The sequence below is a fragment of the Mustela putorius genome, unplaced genomic scaffold (genome assembly GCF_011764305.1).
Source record: "Mustela putorius furo isolate JIRA1106 unplaced genomic scaffold, ASM1176430v1.1 tig00003853_pilon_pilon_pilon, whole genome shotgun sequence".
Classification (NCBI taxonomy): Eukaryota; Metazoa; Chordata; class Mammalia; order Carnivora; family Mustelidae; genus Mustela; species Mustela putorius.
The window spans coordinates 30,911,663-30,934,745 of NW_025422005.1; the positions used below are offsets into that span (position 1 = coordinate 30,911,663).

General features: G+C 42.5%; 1 protein-coding gene and 1 pseudogene across 6 annotated transcripts; one reads left to right on the top strand and one right to left on the bottom strand.

Moving 5' to 3' along the window:
• Positions 1–187: 187 nt before the first annotated feature.
• On the top strand, positions 188–15,291 carry ZFP69 (ZFP69 zinc finger protein). Of its 6 annotated transcripts, none has more exons than XM_045064289.1 (6): positions 188–947; positions 1,764–2,392; positions 3,698–3,783; positions 9,138–9,264; positions 9,796–9,894; positions 13,946–15,291. In XM_045064289.1, the coding sequence occupies exons 2-6, from the start codon at positions 2,266–2,268 to the stop codon at positions 15,076–15,078; spliced, it is 1,572 nt and encodes a 523-aa protein (XP_044920224.1). In that variant the 5' UTR covers positions 188–947; positions 1,764–2,265; the 3' UTR covers positions 15,079–15,291. The 6 variants fall into 6 exon arrangements, with proteins under 6 accessions (XP_044920224.1, XP_044920221.1, XP_044920223.1 ...); XM_045064286.1 differs by having other exon boundaries at positions 189–947; positions 9,796–9,909; XM_045064288.1 differs by having other exon boundaries at positions 189–947; positions 9,799–9,909.
• A 3,155-nt stretch (positions 15,292–18,446) lies between these two features.
• Positions 18,447–21,046, bottom strand: LOC123387325 (annotated as a pseudogene).
• Positions 21,047–23,083: the final 2,037 nt, after the last annotated feature.

Sequence of the window (23,083 nt, forward strand, 5' to 3'; positions counted from 1 at the left end):
CGATTCCCCCCACCGGAGGAGCGGGCGGGCCACGTGGTCCCTCCGGCTGCCGGCTGGCCCCGCCCACAGTGGGATGGCTGGCGGTTGCCCCTGGGTCTGGGCTCCCCGGGCGCGCTCCGTCGCTCCGGCTCCGGGTTTTCGGGCGCGCCGGCTTCCCGGGAGAGGGCGGTCTCGGGGCGGCCCCTCGTGGGCGGAGCCCGCGGCGGGGCGTGCAGAGCCGCCGGAAGACGCGCTCACAGAGAGGGTGGCTGCGCAGCTGCTTGTGGTGACCGGAGCGGGGCCGAGCGGGGCGGCGCCGGGGCAATTGGCGCCGCGGGCGACGGCGGGGCGCGGCGGGAGGACGAAGGCGCCAGGCCACCAGGGGCTGCGGCCCACGAGGCGGGGCGGCGGGTGGAGTCGGCCGCCGCCGGCCCGGTGTCAGAGCGACAGCCCGCGAGGTGTAACCTCGCCCGCATCTGGGAGAAGCCGGGTCCGGGCAGCCCTCCCACTGCGACCCGCGGAGCCCCGCTCCCCGGCGCGCGGCCGCGGAAGGCCTCCTGGGAGGGCGGCGGCGCGATGCGGTGCGAAGGCCGGCCTTAGGCAGGCTCCGCGGGCGGCCGGGAGAAACCCCGCGTCCGGGGCGGAGGCCGAGGTCCCGCGGGCTTCCTTTGGGAGCCCGCAGGAACGTGGGGGCGTGTTTTGGAGAATCGTTGGTGAGCGGGGACATGTGGTCTAGGAGGGCTGGGGAAGAACAAAATCTGCTACCTCGGGATCCACCGAAGAGACACCCTGTGGCGCGGAAAGCTTCGGGAGCGAGCGCTCTTGCGGCTGCGTCCCTGATCCCAGCAGCGTCCAGGGCCGAGCTGCTGAGGCTTCGAGGGGCCGCAGCCTCTGTCCCGGGGAGACACAGCCAGGAGCAGTGAGGAGGGCCAGCTTCCAAATGATGCTTGGAAAGTTTCCCCACTTTGGTAACTAGACGTTTACTTTTCTGTATTCGGGGCAGGATATTTCCACGTGCTCCAGCCCGCGGGATGCAGCTCCTTTCTGTGCATCGAGCGGGCTCAATTTGGGGCCGAGTGGGGGGCCCGTAAACTACGTACCCTTCCTCACAAACTTCAAAAAGTTGGGCCGGCTCCCTTTGCTCGGAACTCGGACTGTGCGTGGGGAGCCAAATGTGCTGGACCAGGTCGCTGCGGAGGCACCTGCTCGAACCCCGGGGCGTTGGTTGGGATGATAGATTTGAGTTGTGTCCAGATTTTCCTGTTACAAACAGTTCTGCAGTAGTCCTCATGATTCTCAGTGTACTGTACTTCCTCCGTCTGAACATCCCCCTCCCCCATTTTAACATGTCTGAAACCAGGAGGCATTTTAACAGGTTAGAAGGACTTGCCAGCTGCTGGCCATCTGCGTGGGTGGGGATATGTCTGGCGCTTTTGGGGCATGTGAACATGCAGCTGTGTCATTATTCCAGCCTTATGACACTTGAACTTTAAATTGAAGTCTCTAGTTGTTTTTAAAAAGTAGTTTGAAAAGATAATGCTGTGATGCAGCATTAAAACAAAAGGTTTATAGTAATATTTATTACGGGTTTTCTGCATGCCTGACATTGTTTCAATTAGTATTACAGCGCTATAAAGTAGAATTGTTATCCCCATTTTATAGGTGAAGAAACTGAAGCTCAGAGAGTTGAAATGCCTTAGAGCTTTTAAGTCCAAGTGTCAGGATGCTAGCCCAGGCTGTCTGATTTCAAAGCTTGTTCTCTTAACTCCAAAACCTGTATCCAGGCAGAAGATGCATGCAACTCACAAAGAGGGACGTCAAGGCAGCGTCTACGCTTGTATGTGCATATGGAACTTGGAGACAGACGCATCCAAGAGCATTGATCATACTTATTCCCACATTGATGCCAAATCTTTGTTTTTGGATCTTTTGCAGTTTGAAATATATTTTTGCACGTTCTGGAATTCTGACTGTGTGTTGGGTGCTTCTGGATTCCTCTTCTGCCTTTTGCTCCTCTAGAAGAATATAGAGGCATGCACTCAAACCTACTCAAATGGCTGCCTCCCAGGGTGGCTGTACTTAATCTAAGAGAGAAGTCAGTTTTTCAGAGTTAAAGTCACCTGAACCTCTAGGAGCCCACAGCCTCTGGTGCCACAGGGACACACCAAAGTTCCAAGGGCAGGAGATTGTGCTCAGAGGAGACGACACACCTGTGAAGACTTTCAATAGAGGTTCTGGTGGTTTTTCTCACCAGAAGTGGACAAGTTCTGTCGGGTGGGCAGCATCATGCTACAGCAGCTCCTGATCACCCTGCCCACGGAGGCCAGCACCTGGGTGAAGCTGCGCCATCCAAAGAAGGCCAAGGAGATGGCACCCTTGTGGGAGGATGTGACTAAGATGTTTGAAGGAGAAGGTGAGAATAGACTGATGGAGGGGAATGGGGAAAGAAGAATTCACATTTTGTGTGTGAAAAGATAGGTACACATTTCGCTGAGGTGGTCTCTTGGGGAGAAAATTGGGGGAAAGCAGGTCTTTGGGGTTCATGCTTGTGACTTTTGGGAAGGGGATCGCTATGAGAGGAAATGTGGGGCTCTCAGCATGGGCTCCTTGTTTCCATGTGCTCCATGCTGCTCCCGTCTCCAGTCCTCAGATCCAGCACACAACAGTGGCTCCCAAGTATATAGGATTCCCAGACAGTGGGGTCAAAGGTTTCCACTCCCTAATGCCCTCCCAAAGTCTTCCTTCATCAGTTTTGGTCATTCTGGCCCAAAGCCAATGTTTTTCAAAAGGAGCCTTTCTTTTCTTCTGAGAGGAAGGAATGACATGCTTGATGATTCCTAATTTATAGGAGGTCAGTGGGAAACAAGTCCAAGGTTACACATTATCTGGTGGTCTGGTCAGGACAGATACATGGACACAGGAATTTATGTGTCTCACGTGGTCTCTTAGTTCATGCCTTTAACACTTCAAGTCCTACTGATACCGATTCTCACTGCAGCAGGCAGGGACCTTCCTAAGGATCTTGACCGATGGCAAAATGAATAATGATCTCCAATGCTTATTATTAATTGATGGAGATGGACACATATCCAGGTCAAAATAATAGAAAGTAGCCTAAGAAAGTGCTATGGTAAACTTCTTTTGGAAGACAAGAGACGGGAAACATACTTTTGATTGTATTTATTGGAGAAATTTTCACAAAGCAGATAGCATTGACTTGGGCCTTGAAAGATGTCTACATTTCTTGTGGACGATTTGGGGAAGGGTACAGAAATGACTGCCTTAAAGAGTGGTTCAGAGAGTGGGTATTGTCCTAGTCTGACTGAGGGCCAAGAATGTGGCCAGCATATAGGATGGATGAAGGATGGTGGATAGCAGAAACACGCCGGGAAAGGATGCTTCTGGTGAGTCGTAGAGCACCTTAAAGGCGATGGGAAGTGTTTGGATTTTTCTTTCTTGTCAGAAACCTTTGAAACAGAGGAGTGGCCTGATAGATCTGTGCTTTTGGACCAGCGTTGACCACTGGGACATGTTAATGCCCAAAGCAACGCACTGTGGACCCTCCTCGTTAAGGAGGCTCCGACTGCTCTGAGTTGCCCTAAGTGTCCCTCTTTGTGAATGTTTTGAGAGAAAAGCCGTGTTCAGCAGATCTGGAGGCAGTTTTTCTATTTGGGATCTATGAGGAGATGCATGCCTCATAGCTCTTTCCCTTCTTTAGCGCTGCTGTCTCAGGATGCCGATGAGACCCAGGAAGAAAGTTTGAAGGATGAAGTCACGTCTGGGTCCCGAGCAGCAGAATCTCAGGTGGGTTGGTTTCCTTTCATTTTCTTGACATGCTGTTTGGTTTTTAGGGCTTTAACTTGCCTTTTTTTTTTTTTTTTAAAGTGTGAGAGGGTGTTGAGGCTAACAGATTCAACATAGGGAGCTCTTATACAGAAAACTGGGCTGCACTGGTGGCCATTCCCCTACTCATGGTAGCTTCCCTCCTATTTTTTTTTTTAAGATTTTATTCATTTATTTGACAGAGATCACAAGTAGGCACAGAGGTAGGCAGAGAGAGAGAGGAGGAAGCAGGCTCCCGGCTGAGCAGAGAGCCCAACATAGGGCTCGATCCCAGGACCCTGGGATTATGACCTGAGCTGAAGGCAGAGGCTTTAACCCACTGAGCCACCCAGGTGCCCCACTTCCCTCCTATTAACTCTTGTTTGTGACCAACATCTAGATTTAACGCTGTGCTGATTTCTGTAGAGAAAGTGAAATGAGTGATCGAATTCTAGCCCCTAAAAACGAACAGATATTACTTGGAGTCTAAGATGTACATCAATTTTTTGAGTATTTAATATTCAGTATTTCATATTCAATATTTTTGGAGTATTTTGAGTATTCAGAAACAAACTTTGCTAAGAGAGAAGAAGGTTCTGACATTCTTATGGGCCAAACACATGTCACTGGTGAACTTGAGTATTAGGAACAGAGGTCACACTTCAACCAAAGGAGAAGCGAATGGGGAAGAAGTGGTCTGGCCACACGGCGCACGCTTCAGACAGGGTGGGCAGTTCTCACGGGCTGTCCTCACTGCCTCCTGGAAGGATAGGAGAAACAGGAGGAAAATTGTAGAATGAATGAGAAAGGAAGACTGTTAAAGATCAGATGTTTTTCAATGACAGAAGAGTTTTAAGTGAAAAGAACTTGGGTTCTGAAGTTAGATGGTACAGGATTTGAACTTTGCTCTTGTATTTATTTGCTTGTCGATCAGGGGCCATTTTTTCCAGCTGTTTACAATCCCAGTTTCCTCAGCTGATTCAGATGCTGATTCCTTCTAGGATGGAAATGCATTTCAGAGTTATTTACAGCAGTAAGGAAGAAGTTACAATAATCTAATTGTTTAAAGAGTATCTTTACATTGTACAGTCTGAAATTCCTTGCCTCTCGACATTTATCAAAAAACTGATGGGATTCTTAGTGCTAGGAAAAGATGAAATTTTTTAAAAAATGGAGCTACAATTTAAGTATAGGAAAATATAGTTAAGAAAGTGTATAGTTCTATTTGGGCATGTGTATGTACCCTGTAACCAAAATATAGACCATTTCCATCATCTCAGGAAGTTCCCTCAGGCCCCTTTCCAATCAAATCTTTGCTTCATTCTGAGTAGAGAGTACATGGGATCTCTGTGTTATTTTTTTTTCACCCAGAATAATATTTTTTTTATTAAGTTCAATTAGCCAACGTATAGTACATCACTAGTTTTTGATGTAGTGTTCACTGATTCATTAGTTGTGTATAACACCCATTGCTCATCAGATCACGTGCCCTTCTTAATGCCCATCATCTCAAACCATCCCCCACCCCACCCTCCCTTCTGCAACCCTCAGCTTGTTTCCCAGAGTCCAGAGTCTTTCATGGTTGTCTCCCTCTCTGATTTCTTCCCATTCAGTTTTCTCTCCCTTCCCCTATTGTCCTCTGTGCTATTCCTTATGTTCCACATATGAGTTCAACCACATGATAACTGTCTTTCTTGGTTTGACTCATTCACTTAGCATAATACCCTCCAGTTCCATCCATGTTGATACAAATGGTAGGTCTTCATCCTTTCTAATGACAGAGTAATATTCTAGTAATATTCTAGTGTGTATATGGACCACATCTTCTCTATCCATTCATCTGTTGAAGGGCATCTCAGCTCCTTCTACAGTTTGGCTATTGTGGACACTGGCATTCTTGTTCCCCTTCTTTTCACTATGTGTGTCTGTGTTATTTCTTACAACTCTATAGGAATCTATATCTCAAAATAAAAAGTTTAAAAAAGAATTTATATTCTGCGGTTGATAGTTATAGTGTTCTATAAATGTCTGTTAGTTTAAGTTGGCTAAATAGGTTGTTCCAATGTGAATCCTTGATACATTTCTGCCCACTTGTATCAGTTACTGAGAAAGGAATATTAAAATCTATATTGTGGTTTTGTCTCTACCTCCCTTTAGTTCTGTCAGCTCTGTTTTGGGTTCTGTTATCAGATGCATTAATGCCTAGGATGGTTGCCTTCTTTTTTTTTTTTACGATTTTATTTATTTATTTGACAGAGAAAGATCACAAGTAGGCAGAGAGGCAGGCAGGGGTGGGGGAAGCAGGCTCCCTGCTGAGCAGAGAGCCTGATGCGGGGCTTGATCCCAGGACCCTGAGTCTTAACCCATTGAGCCACCCAGACGCCCCAAAGGTTGCCTCCTTGATGAACTGACAGTTTATAAGCTGTGTCTTTTGTATGGCTTGTAATATTCCTTCTCCTAGGTCCGCTTTGTCTAATTTAACTATAGTTCTTCCAGTGTTCCTTTAGTTACTGCTTGTAGGGCATAGCTTTTTCAATTCTTTTGCTTTTAACCTTATCTGCGTCTTTATATTTAGAGTGCGACTTTCCACATAGCCATGTCTTGCTTGTTTCATGCATTTACAGTTACCATAATCCTTGATATGGTTGGATTTAAGTGTTATTCTTGGTCTTCGTTTGCTGTTCACGCATCTTTGTTTCTTTGACCCTCTTCTGCATCCTCTTGGATTGCATAGTTTTTTAGTATTCCACTTTATATCCCCTGAATGCTTTTTAGCTATACTTGTTTGATTTGCGTTTAGTGGTTGTCCTGGCCATTACAATACACATTATTAACGTGTCACAGTTGAATTACTATTACACGATTTCACATACGGTATGAAAACCTCGTATTTCCAATTACTCATTCCCATTCTTTGTATATTGTTATACATTTCACTTCACATGTTATAAGCTCCATAGTACATTGTTCTTATTTTTATTTTTAAAAAAGATTTATTTTTTTATGTTAGAGTTTACACGTGTGCATGCAAGCGGAGAAGAGGGGCAGAGGGAGAGAGAGAATCAGGTAGGCTCCCCACTGAGAGCACATTCCCCTCTTATTTTTATTTTTAATAGTAAATTGTTCTTAAGATACTAAGAAAAGAAGGGGTGCCTGGGTAGCTCAGTCAGTTAAGCGTCTGCCCTCAGCGCAGGTCATGGACCCAGGATCCTGGGATTGAGCCCCATGTTGTGCTCCTTGCTCTGCAGGGAGCCTGCTTCTCCCTTTCTCTCTGCCCTTCCTCCCCACTCATGCTCACGTGCACTCACTCTCTCTCTCTCAAATAAATAAAATCTTTAAAGGAAAAAGAAATTAAGTAAACGGAAAAAAAGCCCGGTTGTCTTTTCCTGTTGTCTTCCTCCTTGAGAAGATTTTGCTGGATGTAGAACTGTAGGGTGCCTTTTTTTTTCTTTTCAGCACTTTAAAGTGTTCCACGATCCTTTAGCTTATACTGTTTTGAATAAAAAGTCAGCTGTTACTATTCTCTCCCTTTAGGTGACATGCCTTTCTGTTTGTTTATACCATCTTCTCTTGTTTTTCTGTTCCTCCTTTCCTGCCTTCTTCTGATCTTCCCTTTTGTCTTTGCCTTTCAGCAGTTTTTCTACGATGTGCCTAGGGATGATTTTCTTTGAATTTATTCTTTTGGGGGTTTGCTGAGTTTCTTGGATCTGTGGCTAGATTTTTATTTTTTCTGTCAAATTTGGAAAATTTTCAGCCTTTGTTTCTTAGTATTTTTTCTGCCCATTCTTTTATCTCCTGAGGTTCTAATTACATGTATATTAAACCACTTGGTATTATCCTGGGTTATTTGTTTTTTCCTCTTGCTTCAGTTTGGATAATATCTATTGACCTCTTGAGTTTCAAGTTTCACAGATCTTGTCTTTGTCAGGGTTCAATCTGCCACTAAGTCCATTCAGTGGATTTTTCTCATTTGTAGAATTTTCATTTAATTCTTTAGCATTTTTATCTCTTCCTCAATTTCCCATGTTTTCAGCTATTCTAACCTTTATTTATTTATTTATTTGTTTTGAGTGAGAGAGCAAGCAGGGGCAGGAAGGGGCAGAGGGAAAGGGAGAGATCTCAGAGGTTCTCAAGCAGGCTCCATGCCCAGCACAGAGCCCGACATTGGGCATGATCTCACGACCCTGAGATCATGACTTGAACTAAAATCAAGAGTTGGATGTTTAACCAACTGAGCCACCCAGGTGCCCTTCTATCCATACTTTACTGTAAATTTTTAACATATATTTTAATAATTGCTTTAAACTTCTTGTCTGCTAATTCCAATGACTTGGTCACCTATGGGTTTACTTCTATTGATTTTTGTTTTCTTGATTCTAGATCAGATTTCTTCCTCCTTCACATGTGTAACAGGTTTTTTTTTTGTTTTTTGTTTTTGTTTTTTTTTAGTAGTTCAGATATTGGATATTAAAGGACAGTGGGGGATGAAATATAGTTTGTTTAGTTCTGTTTATTTCCAGGAGACTAAGCCCTTTCCTCTGTCTGGTGGTTAAGGTGAGGGCCTGATTATTCATATTCCCCCTAGAGCTCTGGCTGAGGTAACTTTTATTTGGTGAGTTCGCTTCCGATTAACCCCAACTACAGAAGCCCGTGCCACCACAGCTGGGGTGGAGGGGCACTGATCTTTTTTAGATCTTCGAGTATTTGAGCTAGGAAGGGGGTCAGACTGCAGTTCCAGATGGCTTTAATCATCTTTGCATTAAACTCCAGTGGGGCCCCAGAATGTAAGCTCAGCAGGAATGCATTGGTTTCATGACAGTAAGGGTTGAAAGCCTCTCTCTCCTTCCCTCCCCACTCCGAAGCCTCTCTAATCTCATCTCCTACTCCTTCCTTCACCACCCTCCGCCATTGATGCTCACTCTCCTATTCCTGAGACAAGCTAAGGATGCTCTCCTTTTAGGTCCTTTGTACCTGCCTGGAATGCTGTCCCTTCAGATCTCCACAGAGCTCTCCCTCACTGAATTCATGTCTCTGATCAGATACCACTTTTTTTGAGAGACCTTCCCCTACCATCCTGCATAGAAAATCGTCCTCTCCCCTCACCATGTTCTCCATGTTCCTCCCTTATCCTGCTTAATTTTTTTCGAAGGCACGTATGACCATCTGTTTTTCTAAGTATTTAGTGATGATAATCTCTAGAGGATTTTCAACCACTTCCAGAGGAGGCTTTCAGTAGGACTAGTTTAGAATCTCTCAGAACTTAGAATTCTCTCAGAACTCCTTGGACCTTGATGGAGGTGGACTCTGTCTGAAAAGGAATATATTCAATATTCTAGGAACTGTTGACCTTCAAGGACATATCCGTGGACTTCACCCAGGAGGAATGGGGACAACTGCCCCTTGCTCACCGGAATCTGTACCGGGAGGTGATGCTGGAGAACTATGGGAACTTAGTCTCAGTGGGTAAGGACGGGTGAGACAGTCACCCAGAAAACCTGCCCATTATAGGAGAGTCATTATTTCTAAATTATCAAATGTTGTGGATTCCTTGGAGTTTGGCCTTGGGTTTCTTTCTTTTCTTTTTTTAAAAAATATTTTATTTATTTATTTGACAGGCAGAGATCACGAGTAGGCAGAGAATCGGGCAGAGAGAGAGAGAGAGAGAGAGAGGAAGCAGGCTCCCCGCTGACCAGAGAGCCCAATGTGGGGCTCGATCCCAGGGGTCATGACCTGAGCCGAAGGCAGAGGCTCCAAACCACTGAGCCACCCAGGAGCCCCTTGCCTTGGGTTTTGTATTAGAGATGTCTCATTCCTTGGGGATACAGCTTTACTTGGTAGAGATAGAATAGAAATATATTCTGTGGTGCCCCTTTACATCTTTAGAGACCCTGAATATCAGAGGACTAGAATGACATTCTGGGGATGGCTCTTAGAACCCAACATAAGCATTCATGCTTCTTTTTCTTCTTCTTCTTCTTTTTTTTACTTTATAAGCAGGATATCAACTTTCCAAACCTAGTGTGATATCCCAGTTGGAGAAAGGACAAGAACCATGGATGACAGAGAAAGAAGGCCCAGAAGATCCCAGTTCCGGTGAGACTAAGACAGGTAGTACATTTTAATATGTAGGCTCGAGTCCCTGAATTCTTCCCACAGCCCCTGGACAGGACATGCGCTAAACCTGACTTCACCCCCGCCTCTGTTTCTTTCCCCTGACCTTGCAACAGTCTCTTCGCAGTTGGAGGGAAGGGAATCTTGTCTTCATTAAGGTTAAACTTGACTTTCCCTCTTTTCTTCAGTATCCTGACCTCTGAATTGAAAGCTCCTTTTTCTAAGCAGTAAGTTTTTGCATGGTCTCTCCTCACAGGAAACACCTCTTTTCAGGAGTCTCACTGCATTTGACAGTTCTTTAATTTTCTCTCTTGCATTCTATTTCCACTTTTTGCTAACTTCCATTTTACAGTTTCAGCTTTGATTCTCAGTCTCTTTTAAACTCATGTGTCTTTTGTATTTTTGTAACTACTGTATGAAAATTCTTGCAAGAGAAATCACCACAGGATACTTTCTCCCCAAATTCAGTGGTCCTTAACCATCTCCTTAAATTTTGTTTTACTATGAAATATTTTAGGTGTTCAGTAAGGGATAGAGAACATTGTAACAAACTTCTATGTAGCTTCCAACTAGATTAAGATAAAAAAGAGTTGAAGCCCTGCTGTGACCCTTACCTTTTCAAATAACTAGCTCTTCAGAGTTTAAATATAGTCATTTTCATACGTGTCTTCATACTTTTATTACATGTGTATATCCCAAAACAATATATAATTTTGTTTTGCATGTTCTTATTCTTTCAATAAATCGTGTATATACTTCTACTTACTTCTCTCATTCAACATGGTTGCTATTTGTGTTGCTCTAGTTCTTTTCTTCCATTGAATCAATAAACCACAATTTATTTAGCCATTTTCCTATTAATATGCATTTATATTGTTTCTGAGATTGAGGGTTACCAAGATGCAGTGTCTTCCTGTGTACATAGGCAAGGATTTCTGAGATGTCTGGTGGGAGCAAAATTGTTGGGTCATGGTATATATGCACCTTCATTTTGTTGCGCTAAAAAGCAGTTGCATCAATTTGTACTCCAATCAGCAAGCTTTAAGAGTTTCCAGAGCAAATTTTAAAATTATCGTAAGGGTGCCTGGGTGGCTCAGTCAGTTGAACATCCGACTCTTGATTTCATCTCAGGTCAGGATCTCAGGGCCGTGGAATCAGGCCCATCTCAGACTCAACACTCAGCGTGGAATCTGCTCCAGATTCTTTCTCCCCTCTGACTGCACCCCTCAAATAAGTAAAGTTTTTAAAAAATAAATAAATAAATAAAATTATTGTGAATTTATGGATGAGTATGGTATCTTGTTGTGTTTTTCATTTTCCTGATTACTAGTAAGAGGAGCATACTTTTCATGTTTATTGACCATCTAGAATTCTCGTATGTAAATTGTTTATGTCCTTTGCCAATTTTCTATTATCTCTTTTCTGGATCATAGAAAAATAATGTAATATTTATTGTCTTAAATTTTTAAAATTTGGATATTCATATTCGGAATTAATTCACCTGGAATTATTTTATATGTAGTATGAGGTGAGGATCTACTTTGACTTTTTCCACATGGATGATCAGTCCAGGAACTATTTATTTAATAGTTAATGACACTCTGTTACCTCTCAAGCTTCCTTATATACTTGGTTCTGTTGTAGGCACTCTGCATTCTGTTCTGTTTTTCTATTCTAGCCCTACTCTAATGGCAAGCTAATTACTGTATTTCATTGTGAAACTGTGTATTTGATAGAGTTAGTTCTCCCATTTTGTTCTTCAAAGTTGTCCAGGTTATTCTTAGCCTCTTGCTTTTTCCATATAAATGAGTGCATCAGATTTCACACACACACACACACACACACAGTATGTGCATGTGCACAAATACTCCAGTGGTATTTTGATTGGAATAGAAGTGGATTTATAGATCAACTTTGGGGGGAATTAATATTATGATAACTGAATTTTATTATTCCAGAAACATGGTATATTGCTCCATTTATTGGTATTTCCTAACGTTTTAAAAAATAAATTTTCAGTATTTTCCCTATGAAGGTTTTCCTTCAAATTACATCTTTTAGGTTCATCTTGAAGACCTTATATTTTCCTATCATAGATAATGTATATATTATATTTTAAAAATATGTTTACTTATTTTAAGTATTTTATTTGCTTATTTGATAGAGAGGTAAAGAGAGCACAAGTAGGTGGAGTAGCAGGCAGTGGGAGAGGTAGAAACAGGCTCTCTGCTGAGCAGGGAATCCAATGTGGGCTCTGTCCCAGAACCCTGGGATCATGACCTGAGCCAAAGGCAGATGCTTGAACAACTGAGCCACCAAGGTGCCCTGATAGTATATTTTTAAATTATGTTTTCTGTTTGTTGGTGGTGTGTAATAGCATATTTGATGTTATATATTGATCTTATAGCTAGCCACCTTGTTTTCCTCCATTATTAATTCTAATAATTTGTTTATATATTCTCTTGGGTTTTCTTTTTTTCAACATCTCTCTTTCCCTGTCCTCTTCTCTTCTGCCTCCCATATTCAGGACTAGAATAAGAAGCCTACAGAAGGGCGCCTGGGTGGCTCAGTGACAGAGATCACTGATCTCTGTCAAATAAATAAATAAACTCTTAAAAAAAAAAAAAAGAAGAAGAAGAAGCCTACAGAACACAGACTCTATTATTGCCTTTAGTCATTAAGAATTTGGAAGTACTGGGGCGCCTGGGTGGCTCAGTTGGTTAAGTGACTGCCTTTGGCTCAGGTCACGATCCTGGAGTCCTGGGATTGAATCCCGCATTGTGCTCCCAGCTCCCCGGGGAGTGTGCTTCTCCCTCTGACCTTCTCCCCTCTCGTGCTCTCTTACTCTCTCTCTCTCAAATAAATAAAATCTTTTAAAAAAGAATTTGGAAGTACTAATGATCCTTTTGTGTTGAACAAAAAAATCTTAAAAGAAGTTATATCTTTCAGGATACAGATCTGTCAGTTGAAACATTGGTAATATAAACAAATTATCAGGTAAAAAAGCTAGGTAGAATTCTGAAGGTTAAAAGATACTTCCAGGGGCACCTGGGTGGTTCAGTTAAGTGTTTGACTCTTGACTTTGGCTTAGGTCATGATCTCAGGGTTGTGAGATTGAGTTCCGCTGGGCATGGAGTAGAGCCTTCTTAAGATTCTGTCTCTCCCTCCCCCTCTGTTACTCCCCTCCCCCCTCAAAAAAGATAAAAGATGTTTTCATAGAACATAGCAATAATAGCAACATAGTCAGGATTTCTTACAAATCTCCTTTCTAGGGACAGACTAATAACCACAGAAAGTAGAACAATGTAAATATTAATTAATACACTTCACTAAAAGCTTAATGTTTTTATGAAAGTTCTTAGTTCAGACCTTATTTTTTGAACAAGCTTCTCTTGCTGCTGCTCATGTGGGGAGATGGTTTTCTAACAGTAGTTGTCAATGAAAAAGATACTCATAAGCCATCACTCTGAAATTTCATAATTTAATATTAGAAAGAATAGGTCTAATGTGCTCAAATTTTACGCTGTATATTAAATCACACATTTTTCTTATTTACTGTTTCTTAACTTGCCGTTACCTTCCATGATTGCATCACTATATTCAGTTGTGCAGTTGACCCTTCAACAACACTGGTTTATACTACGTGGGTCCACTTATATGTGGATTTTTCACAGCACTATAAATGTATTTTTTCTTCCTTATAATTTAACATTTTCTCCTTATTGTAAGACTGTAGTGTATGATACATATAACATAAAATTTATTAATTGACTTATCAGTAAGGCTTCTAGGCAACAGGAGTCTATTAGTTGTTAAGTTCTGGGGGGGAGTCAAGAGTTATACTTGGATTTTTTTTTTTTACTGTGTTGGGGTAGGTATCCCAACCGCCATGTTGTTTAAGGGTCAACTGTAATCAGAACCTCGTATGTAATATGTGTAGTTATCCTAATTTCTATTTCCTACTCATTGCAATAATTGATTTTTCAAAGCGTAATGAATAGGGGTTACTTGCATTTCTTTCCCTTTCTTTCAGACTCGAGGACTAAAAGAGAAACCGATGCATCAACTGCAAAGAACAGCATTTTACAGGAACAGTTTTATCATGGCATTATGATGGAAGGGTTCCTGAGAGATGATGGCATTTATTCCACACTGAGAAAAGTCTCTAAATATGCTGGTGACTTAGAAAGCCACCAGGAAACCCATGGGAGAGATGGAAGACAAGCCATCCTGACCCACAAGAAGAGTGGCCAAGAAACTAACAAATTTGGGGAAAATATTGTCAGTTCAAACGTTATTATAGAGCAGAGGCACCGTAAATGTGATACACCTAGAAAGAGGAACAAATACAAGTTAGACCTGATCAATCATCCGAGTTACATAAGAACAAAAACCTATGAATGTAACATATGTGAAAAAAACTTCAAACAACCCATTCATCTCACTGAACACATGAGAATTCATACTGGTGAAAAGCCTTTCAGGTGTAAGGAGTGTGGAAGGGCCTTCAGTCAAAGTGCATCCCTGACTACGCACCAGAGGATACATACTGGTGAGAAACCCTTTGAATGTGAAGAATGTGGCAAAGCTTTCCGACATCGCTCATCTCTGAATCAGCATCACAGAACTCACACTGGAGAGAAACCCTACGTGTGCGATAAATGTCAGAAAGCTTTCAGCCAGAACATCAGCTTGATCCAGCATCTGAGAACTCATTCTGGAGAGAAACCCTTTACGTGCAATGAATGTGGGAAAACCTTCCGGCAGGTCAGGCACCTTAGTGAACACATAAGAATTCACACTGGGGAGAAGCCCTACGCATGCACCGCGTGTTGTAAAACCTTTAGTCATAGAGCGTATCTAACACATCACCAGAGAATCCATACTGGGGAGAGACCCTACAAATGCAAGGAATGTGGGAAAGCCTTTAGGCAGAGGATACACCTTAGCAACCATAAAACTGTTCATACAGGAGTGAAAGCGTATGAATGCAGCCGCTGTGGAAAAGCCTACCGGCATGATTCCTCCTTTAAGAAACATCAGAGACACCACACTGGAGAAAAACCTTATGAGTGTAATGAGTGTGGAAAAGCCTTCAGCTATAACTCATCACTTAGCCGACACCATGAGATACACAGGAGGAATGCCTTTCGAAATAACGTGTGAAAATAGATTACTCAACATGAGAACAAATGCCAGCTCTAAATCAATGATTCTGTGTTTTTAAATTCCAGGATTCTGAATTTGAGTAATTGGTATCATGATGCCAGCTTTTAATTTTGCCCATTATGTAAATAAACAGTACACCAATAACTACTATCTACTAACACCTCCATACAAAGTACTTAATCAAGAATAAAGGATTTCCTTCAAATTAAATTCAGCATTATGGAGAGTGCACACATAATTGTTATCTTACTGATTTCATGGTGGATCAGTTGTTCTCCATGGCCATTCACTGATTTATAGACTAACAATTGGGATGAACTGTTGAAAATGTCACCACCCCTATTTTTTAAGTAAGCTTTTATTTTTTCAATGGGGAAACTTAAAAATGGGGTAAGGCTTAAAAGGCATAGACAGTCATATAAGGGAAGTCCTTTTCCTAAATCCCCAAATTTTTTATAGAGGCAACCATTTTTTATAACTAATTTTTTTGTGTGTGCACCCTTCCAGAGATTTTTGTATTTATATCCAAGAGAATACAAATGAAGAGTTTTTCTTTTTAAGCATAACACATCTGCACTTTACTTTGATCATTTAACCATTTATTACAAAAGTCATTCCATATTAGTGGATAAAGTGCCTAATAGTTCCTTTTTACAACTGCTTAGTATTCTGTGGTTTGGATATACTTTAATTTATTTAGCCAGTCCACTATGGATGGACTTTTGGATTTCCATTCTTTTATTGCAATGAATAGTCTTAAACATTTTTTTTTAAATTTCTCAGACACGTAAGTAGACATGTAGGGTAAATTTTGAGAACTGGAATCTTACTAGAGGGCATGTGCATTTTTATGATGATATTGCCAAACTGGCCTTCATAGAGAGGTTGGACTGATCTATTTTCCTACCAGCAAGATAGAGAACTATAGGACCCACTTGATGCTGAAGCATGTCCTGGAGCATCTGCCCTTTTAATCATCAAAGAAGTATCCGTTTGTCTCAGTAACTTAGCCTAGAAGTACCAGCTGAGCTGCAGCCCCAGGGAGAGTGGTGCTTTCCGTTCCTGGAGCCAGAGAAGAATCTGCATCTTCCTGAAGCCAAGCCCACCAAAATCTCAGCTGGAGGAGAAACCCTTTCTCCACCAACTACTCCAGTCCCTAATTTTGAGGCTGGAGCTGCCTGATCAGTGAGAGTCCCTTTGAGGAGGCCAATACACTTGTCATAGCAAGTAAAATTGTGGCTGCAGCCCTTCTGATGGGATGGAGGAACACGAACAATTGAGTCAGGGTACTCAGGATGGCAGGGTGTACCATGGATGATCAACCACACAGCCTTTTACAGGATGGTTATGTTAGCAAGTTACAGTTAACACACGGAGGAAGACAGGAAAGAGGTAGGGTGTGACTTTCTAATAAGCATTAATGAATGAATGAGAACATAACTAACATTACTCATGTCTGAGAAAACAGAGCACCAAGATTAGGACCACATGGTTTTGTACGTGTTCATTTTTCAATTTGGTAAACATTTACCAAACGTATTACAGTTCAGTGATTCTGTGAAATAGTGATGGAGTTCCCCTTATCTCCATCCCATTGCCACGACTCGTGATAAACCAAAGCCTGGCACTTGGGCCCTCCTTTGTAACTAGTGCTACTTTATAGTTCCATCTCCTATTTTCCTCTTTCCCATGTGGGCTCTGGCTAAACAGATTAGTTGAGACTCTTTGATCAAATAACACAAATCATTTGGGGGTGATTTAAGTCTTAAAGTGGGAGTATTGTTAGAAAGATACTGAGGTATTCTGTAATTCATGGGCTGCAACACATTCTAACAGCAGACTTGAACTAGGACCTGAAGCACTTGAGAAAACCCAGGCAGCTTTCTCTCCACCTCTCACAGGAGCTTTTTCTGTCTTTTTTTTTTTTTTTTTTTTTTTTTTTTTAACGCCTTGTAGCAAATCACAGTTACCATCAGCTCCAGATTTTATATATTTTGTTTCCATCATCCAGAAAAAAGATAACTGTCTTCTTTTTCTTCTTTCCAACTTTAAAATCCTAGGGAAAGTCTCATATTGACCCAGCCAGGTCAGGTGCCCTCCTCTAGGTAGGCAGAGAACTTCTATGGGAACCGTGTGGATGGTGTGAATTGGGTGGGTGGTTTGGGGGTGGGGGCTGTCTGGAGAGGCAAGAGAGCGGAAAGGGTTACTGTTCATAGAATTCCAGATCCCAACTCACTCTTGGATACCAGTACATAGGATCAGATTTTTAGACCTGGGAAGGGTCTAGGAATTCACTTAATTAGAACTCCTCACTTTAGGGATGCCTGGGTGGTTCAGGCAGTTAAGTGTCTGCTTTTGGCGTAGGTCATGGTCCCTGGGTCCTGAGATTGAATCCTTGATTTACTCCTTGCTCAGCAGGGATCCTGCTTCTTCCTCTGCCTGCCACTCCCCCTGCTTGTGCTCCCTCTTTCACACAAATAAATAAAATCTTAAAAAAAAAAAAAGCCCACTTTATATAGATGAAGAAACAGAGAATGTCCTTTAATTATTCATGTCTTTTACTTGTGTTTTGAGCATTTTTTTCTCCAGGTTTAGCCTAGCTTTCCAAACACCCACCCTTAATGGCTATACGAAACTGTTCTTTGCCATTCTGAGTTTTATTTCTTAGATCTGCTACTGCTTCAGGAGATCTTAATAACTTAAGAGCCTGTCCGTTGGTTTTGCCTATTTTTGCCTGTCCTCCTTTCTGGTTATCTTACAGGCTGATCACATAAACGCTCTTCCCTGGGCCCGAGTCCTTTAGTCATGTTCTTTCCCCCAAGCTAAACATTTTGTCTAACTGATTTTGTTAACATCTCAACACTTTTTAAATCTACATCTGTATCTTAGGAATGTCTCCTGAACTCCAGAACATCATAGTCCGCATCCTACTGAATATCTCCATTTGGATATCCCATAGTCCCCTCAAAGTATGTCCAAAACCCAACTCATAATCTCAATAAAATCTGTATCCTCAGTCCAGGGAGTGGTACCAGCCTCTTTCCAGTTCTCCAGTTTAAACTTCCTCCTCATCCATCACCTCTCTGAGTCACTAAGTCCTATATATTCTATTTGGGATCTCTTCACTATCTTCCTCTCTGTTCCCATTGTCAGTTCTCTAATTAGGCTGTTAGCATGTCCTAACTGCTTAAATGGGATTTCAACTGGTTTTTCTATAATCTGGACTCATCATTTTTTTTTCAAGTTTGGTATTAATTTTATTCTATTTTCTGTATAACTTTAAGTACTTAAAGGTTTATTTCCACAGGCCTCAGGAAATGGGTAGAAGTCACAGGACAATCTCTCTTCCCACCAAAAAAGTTGCATATTTTGGTAAGTGTCTGGAGAGAAAAACTGTAATTTACATTAGCAGTGCTGTGCAAGATTCTTACGTAAGACCTAAAACCAGGCTGTGGTAGAGATTTTAGTCCTTCATTCAGGTGCCTGGACAGAAGCCAAAAGCAGTTGAGCATGACAGGGCAAAGGAGGCAGTGAAGGTGGAGGACAGGCACCCAGCATGGAAGGAGGAAGGAATTCCAGATCCCTTGGAATGGTGTGTTTTCTGTTTTTTGTGTGGGTTTTTGTTTGTTTCTTTGTTTTTGGTTTTTTCTTGTTTAAGTCGTCTCTGTAGGAAGGTGCTGGGCAGGGATCCCAGTGAAAGGAAGGGGCCAACACTCCCTTAACTGGCCTGGGTGCGGGGCACTGCCACAGCGGCTGACACGGGAGAACCTACTCTCCCAGGTTCAGGCAGAGCCAGGATGGAATGCAGAATGAAAGGAATGCTTATGGGAAACAATTCTGCTTGGAATGCTAGCTGGCCAGCTTCAGCCTTTGGTCTGATGTAACCCCTACCTCACTCGTCAACAGTGAAAAATTAGTTTGGTTAGAAGAATCTGCTAGAATCACACCTGCCTCAACTACCTTCATGCTGTTAGAAAAAGATGAACTTGTGTGAACATTCTGATATGTTAATCCCCGGGGACTGCTTTAGTCTTCCCAAACACTGTTGGTCAAATAGCATGCAAAGGCTGAAAGCTTAGACACACCAGTGCTGGTGTGTGGTTCCTTAAGGAGGGACTGGTGGTGTGGTTGAGCCCATAGGGAAAAGCCGCACCTTCCTGCAGAAGATGAACTGACCTGCTCTCCCGCCCCAAATCTCAGCCTGAGGTATATTTCAGTGAAGGCAGATAGCTGTGCTTCTCAAAGCAGAGAAGCAGTTGAAGAGCAGAAAGAGGAAACCTAGAAAAGAACCGTCTTGATACATGTTTATCCCATGGTGTGAGGGAGAGGGCAAAGAACCTGGTGCACTTCGCTTATCCAGCAATTTGTCACTGTGGTGACCAACTTCTGCCCATTCCATAGGGTCTTGAACTGCTCAGGGACTGGGAATTTATTAAAGTCATGGCCTTCTGCAGGAATGAGGACATTCATCTCAGAAGATTTGGCACTGGGGCGCGGCTGGGTGGCTCAGTCAGTTAAGCATCTATCTTCAGCTCAGGTCATGATCCCAGGGTCCTGCCCAATGGGGAGCCTGTTTCTCCCTCTCTCTCTGCCCCAATCCCCTGCTCATTCCCTCTCTCTCTCTCCTCTTCTGTCTCTTAAATAGATAGATAGATAGATAGATAGATAAATAAAATCAATCTTTGAAAAAGGAGGTTTGGCAATAACTATCTTGCAATCCAGGGAATCCTTGCTCAGGTAAATGGGCGGTCATCTGCTTTGTTGATGAAAATTGTTGGCCCTTTATGCATTAGCTGAACTTTGACATCCTACTATTGATTATATCCATAATGCCTGCCAAGTCATCAAACACCAGACCAAGTTTCTTAGTTATCTACTGTAATGGAGTTTAGTTTGCCCTTGATTTGCAATGTTGTGTTGACACACTTGTATATGTAAGCCACCTGTTTTAGCTCTATGTCATCAGTCACCAGGTTGGGAATGTTCTCGTGATTTTCCACTCTCCACCTCTTGCCCTTCAGTTCCAGTACAGCTGGCTCCCTCTTTGTGGTTGGTCTGGGGAATGGGCTGACTCCTGGTTTAGGTGCAGAGAACAGTTTGGGGCCATTTAGTACTGGACCACTGTGAGCCTTCAGGGCAGGGTTCCTGTCATCTGGACACAGGATTCTGTTCCTGTGTCTTTGTGTCATCAGGTGCAGCTTTCAGGGAATGTGTGATGCTCTCCCCTTTGTTGCTGAGTGGGAAGCAGACTCATCTGAGGCTGAACTGGGGGAACTGGGTGGTAGAGGATCTTGTGGGGGAGGAGGAAGACCCAATCCAGCAGAGGGGCCAGATGGCAATCCACTCAGTTCTTCTGTCACAGGCTCCGTTTTGGTCCAGGCCAGTCCGTGGGACATAACTCCTTAATGTAAGCCTGTAGCTCTGTCCATATCCTCGAGTAAGCTTTGATCCAGTGCACATGCTTCTCATTGACGTCTTTGTACTCCTTGAAGACCAGGTTTGTATAAAACATGGCTGCATCATTCCTTTCTTTCACGTAGGGACCAGGCTTGGGAGCCACAGCCACCCAACCTAGAACCTGGGTATTTTTCCTGATGGCTGACAGGTGATTAACAACTTGCTACCTTGGTTCATCTCCAGAAAGTTTCCTGGATCTGCTCTGAGCTGGGTACCAACAAATCAGAAAGCTTATTGCCTGCCGACTGCTGGCGCTGAGAGGCTGTGACCAAGAGAGTCTGTTCCAACTTCAGCCCTGTGTGGACCATCTCTGCGTGTTTCTACACATCTCCCCCAGTTTCTTTACTGATCCACAGGTACTCCGCCACAGACCTGGCAGGCAGTGAGTCAAATAGTTGCACATATGGAGTGGCTCCTGCTTTGGGAGCACTGTCTCTGTACCCACAGTGCACGTCAGAGCCATGGGATTCTGCCTCCAGGAGGTCCACTGCCCTCCATTCTTTCTACCAGATTTTGCATGTCAGCCACAGCATACCACCTTCTCAGAGTTCTGCCTCACTTCCAGACTTGGACTCACTTTCCTCTCCTCCCCACTGCTGCTAGAGTGATCATTCCAAAACACATATTGAATCAAACTTAATCTAATTGCATCACATTGCTTAAAATCCCTCAGTGAGTTCTCACAACTTGAATATAAACTTCATCTTATGTATTCTTCTTTTTTTTCCAAGATTTTACTTATTTATTTGATAGAGACACAGCAAGAGGGGGAACACAAGCAAGGGGAGTGGGAGAGGGAGAACAGGCTTCCTGCAGAGCAGGGAGCTGGATGCAGGGCTCCATCCCAGGACCCTGGGATCATGACCTGAGCCAAAGGCTTACACTCAACTAGTTGAGTGACCCAGATGCTCCTTCTGTATTCTTAATACAGGAGCAGTGGCTCCCGAATTTCCCCTCAAGCATACTTTGCTCCAGTCATTAAGATCTTATAGTCCTGTAAATATTCCATTCAATATATTACATGGTTTCTGGTCCTCAATTATGCTATTTTTCTTCCTTCTGCCTAATTTCTTTGTTCATTTAGCTCCTACTTATCCTCCCAGATTAAATTTGTGTTACATCATCAGGGAATACTGCACACAATTTATGCCTTCTCGGATCAACACTTGAATTTTTGACTGAATTTGCTAAATAAAGAGATAGGCCTTATCTTACAGGATTTTTAAAATCAAAGACTGATAATGTGGAGTTTTAATTTTATAATATTACTCTGGAATCAGCATGTAAGATCATGGGATCAACATGAAGCAAGAGCCATAAATAGTGCACCACTTCAATTTCCTTTATGTTGTTGCTTGTTTCATTTCCTTTTCTTATTCTTGCTACTATGGGCTTGCACTTCCAAAAAGAAAAAGAAAAAAATAAAACATCTAATCTTTGCTCTAGGCTCTGTTTTCTGGAAGACTCTGGCTAAGGTAAGGTTATAACCCTGGTTCGATTAATCAGGGTCAAGGGGACAATTTTTGGATTTATCTTTGAGATATCAGAGAAAGAGGCTTCCTTCTTTGCCGCTAGACACAAATCTGGAAGGTTATATTCCTGGAAGCTATTGGCAGTGGAAAAGGAGGGAGGCTACTTGGAAATGAAGCAAACATAGAAGATCCAAGAAATGGAGACAGACAACTCAGTTCTGGTCACACTATTTGATCCCTGGATCAAGCCTCACCTGAAGGTAGAACCCTGGGTTTTCAATCTCTTAGAAATGAATAAGTCCTAATTGATTTAGGCTTTATCAGAAGCTGCCTATTTTTAGAACCATGCCTCAGTCTTACATCTTTAGTGCAGTCTGACATCCTTAACTCATTTCCACCTCCCTAAACCTCATTACTTAGGGCCATCTTCTCTGGCTCTCTCCAAGCAAGCAATGCCCTTTTGAATGACCAGAAATAGGTGTTTGGCCAAAGAGAGGCTGATCTTAATATGTGGAAGAAAAGATTTTCAAATACAGAATATTGTCAATGGGCTTCTCTTGAGCATATAAAAATTATATTATTAACTGTTCTAGCACCTGTGAGGAACACAAACGAGCAAAATAAATTCCCTGCCCTTAGGCTCTGATGCCCTAGAGCAGCACGTCCAAGAGAAATACAATGTGAGCCACAACACAAATGTGAACCACATAGGTAATTTAAAATTTTCTGGCAGCTACATTAATATAATAAAAATAAGTAAAATTAAAAATATATTCATTTGGACCCAATATATCAAAAATGTTATAATTTCAACATATAATTAATATAAAAATCATGTTATTGTCTCCTTTTTTTGGTACTAAGTCTTCAAAATCTAGTATTTTGTAGTTAGAGTAGATCTTTCTGGGCTAGCCACATTTCCAGTGCTCAAGAGAACCTCAAATGGCTAGTGGTTACTTCACTTGACAGTGCAGCTCTAGAGAGTAACCATACAGAGAAACACTTTTATCTTATAGACTCTTATTTGGTAGATTATAATCAGTGCGGTGTTAGAGGTACAAATCCTGTGCTCT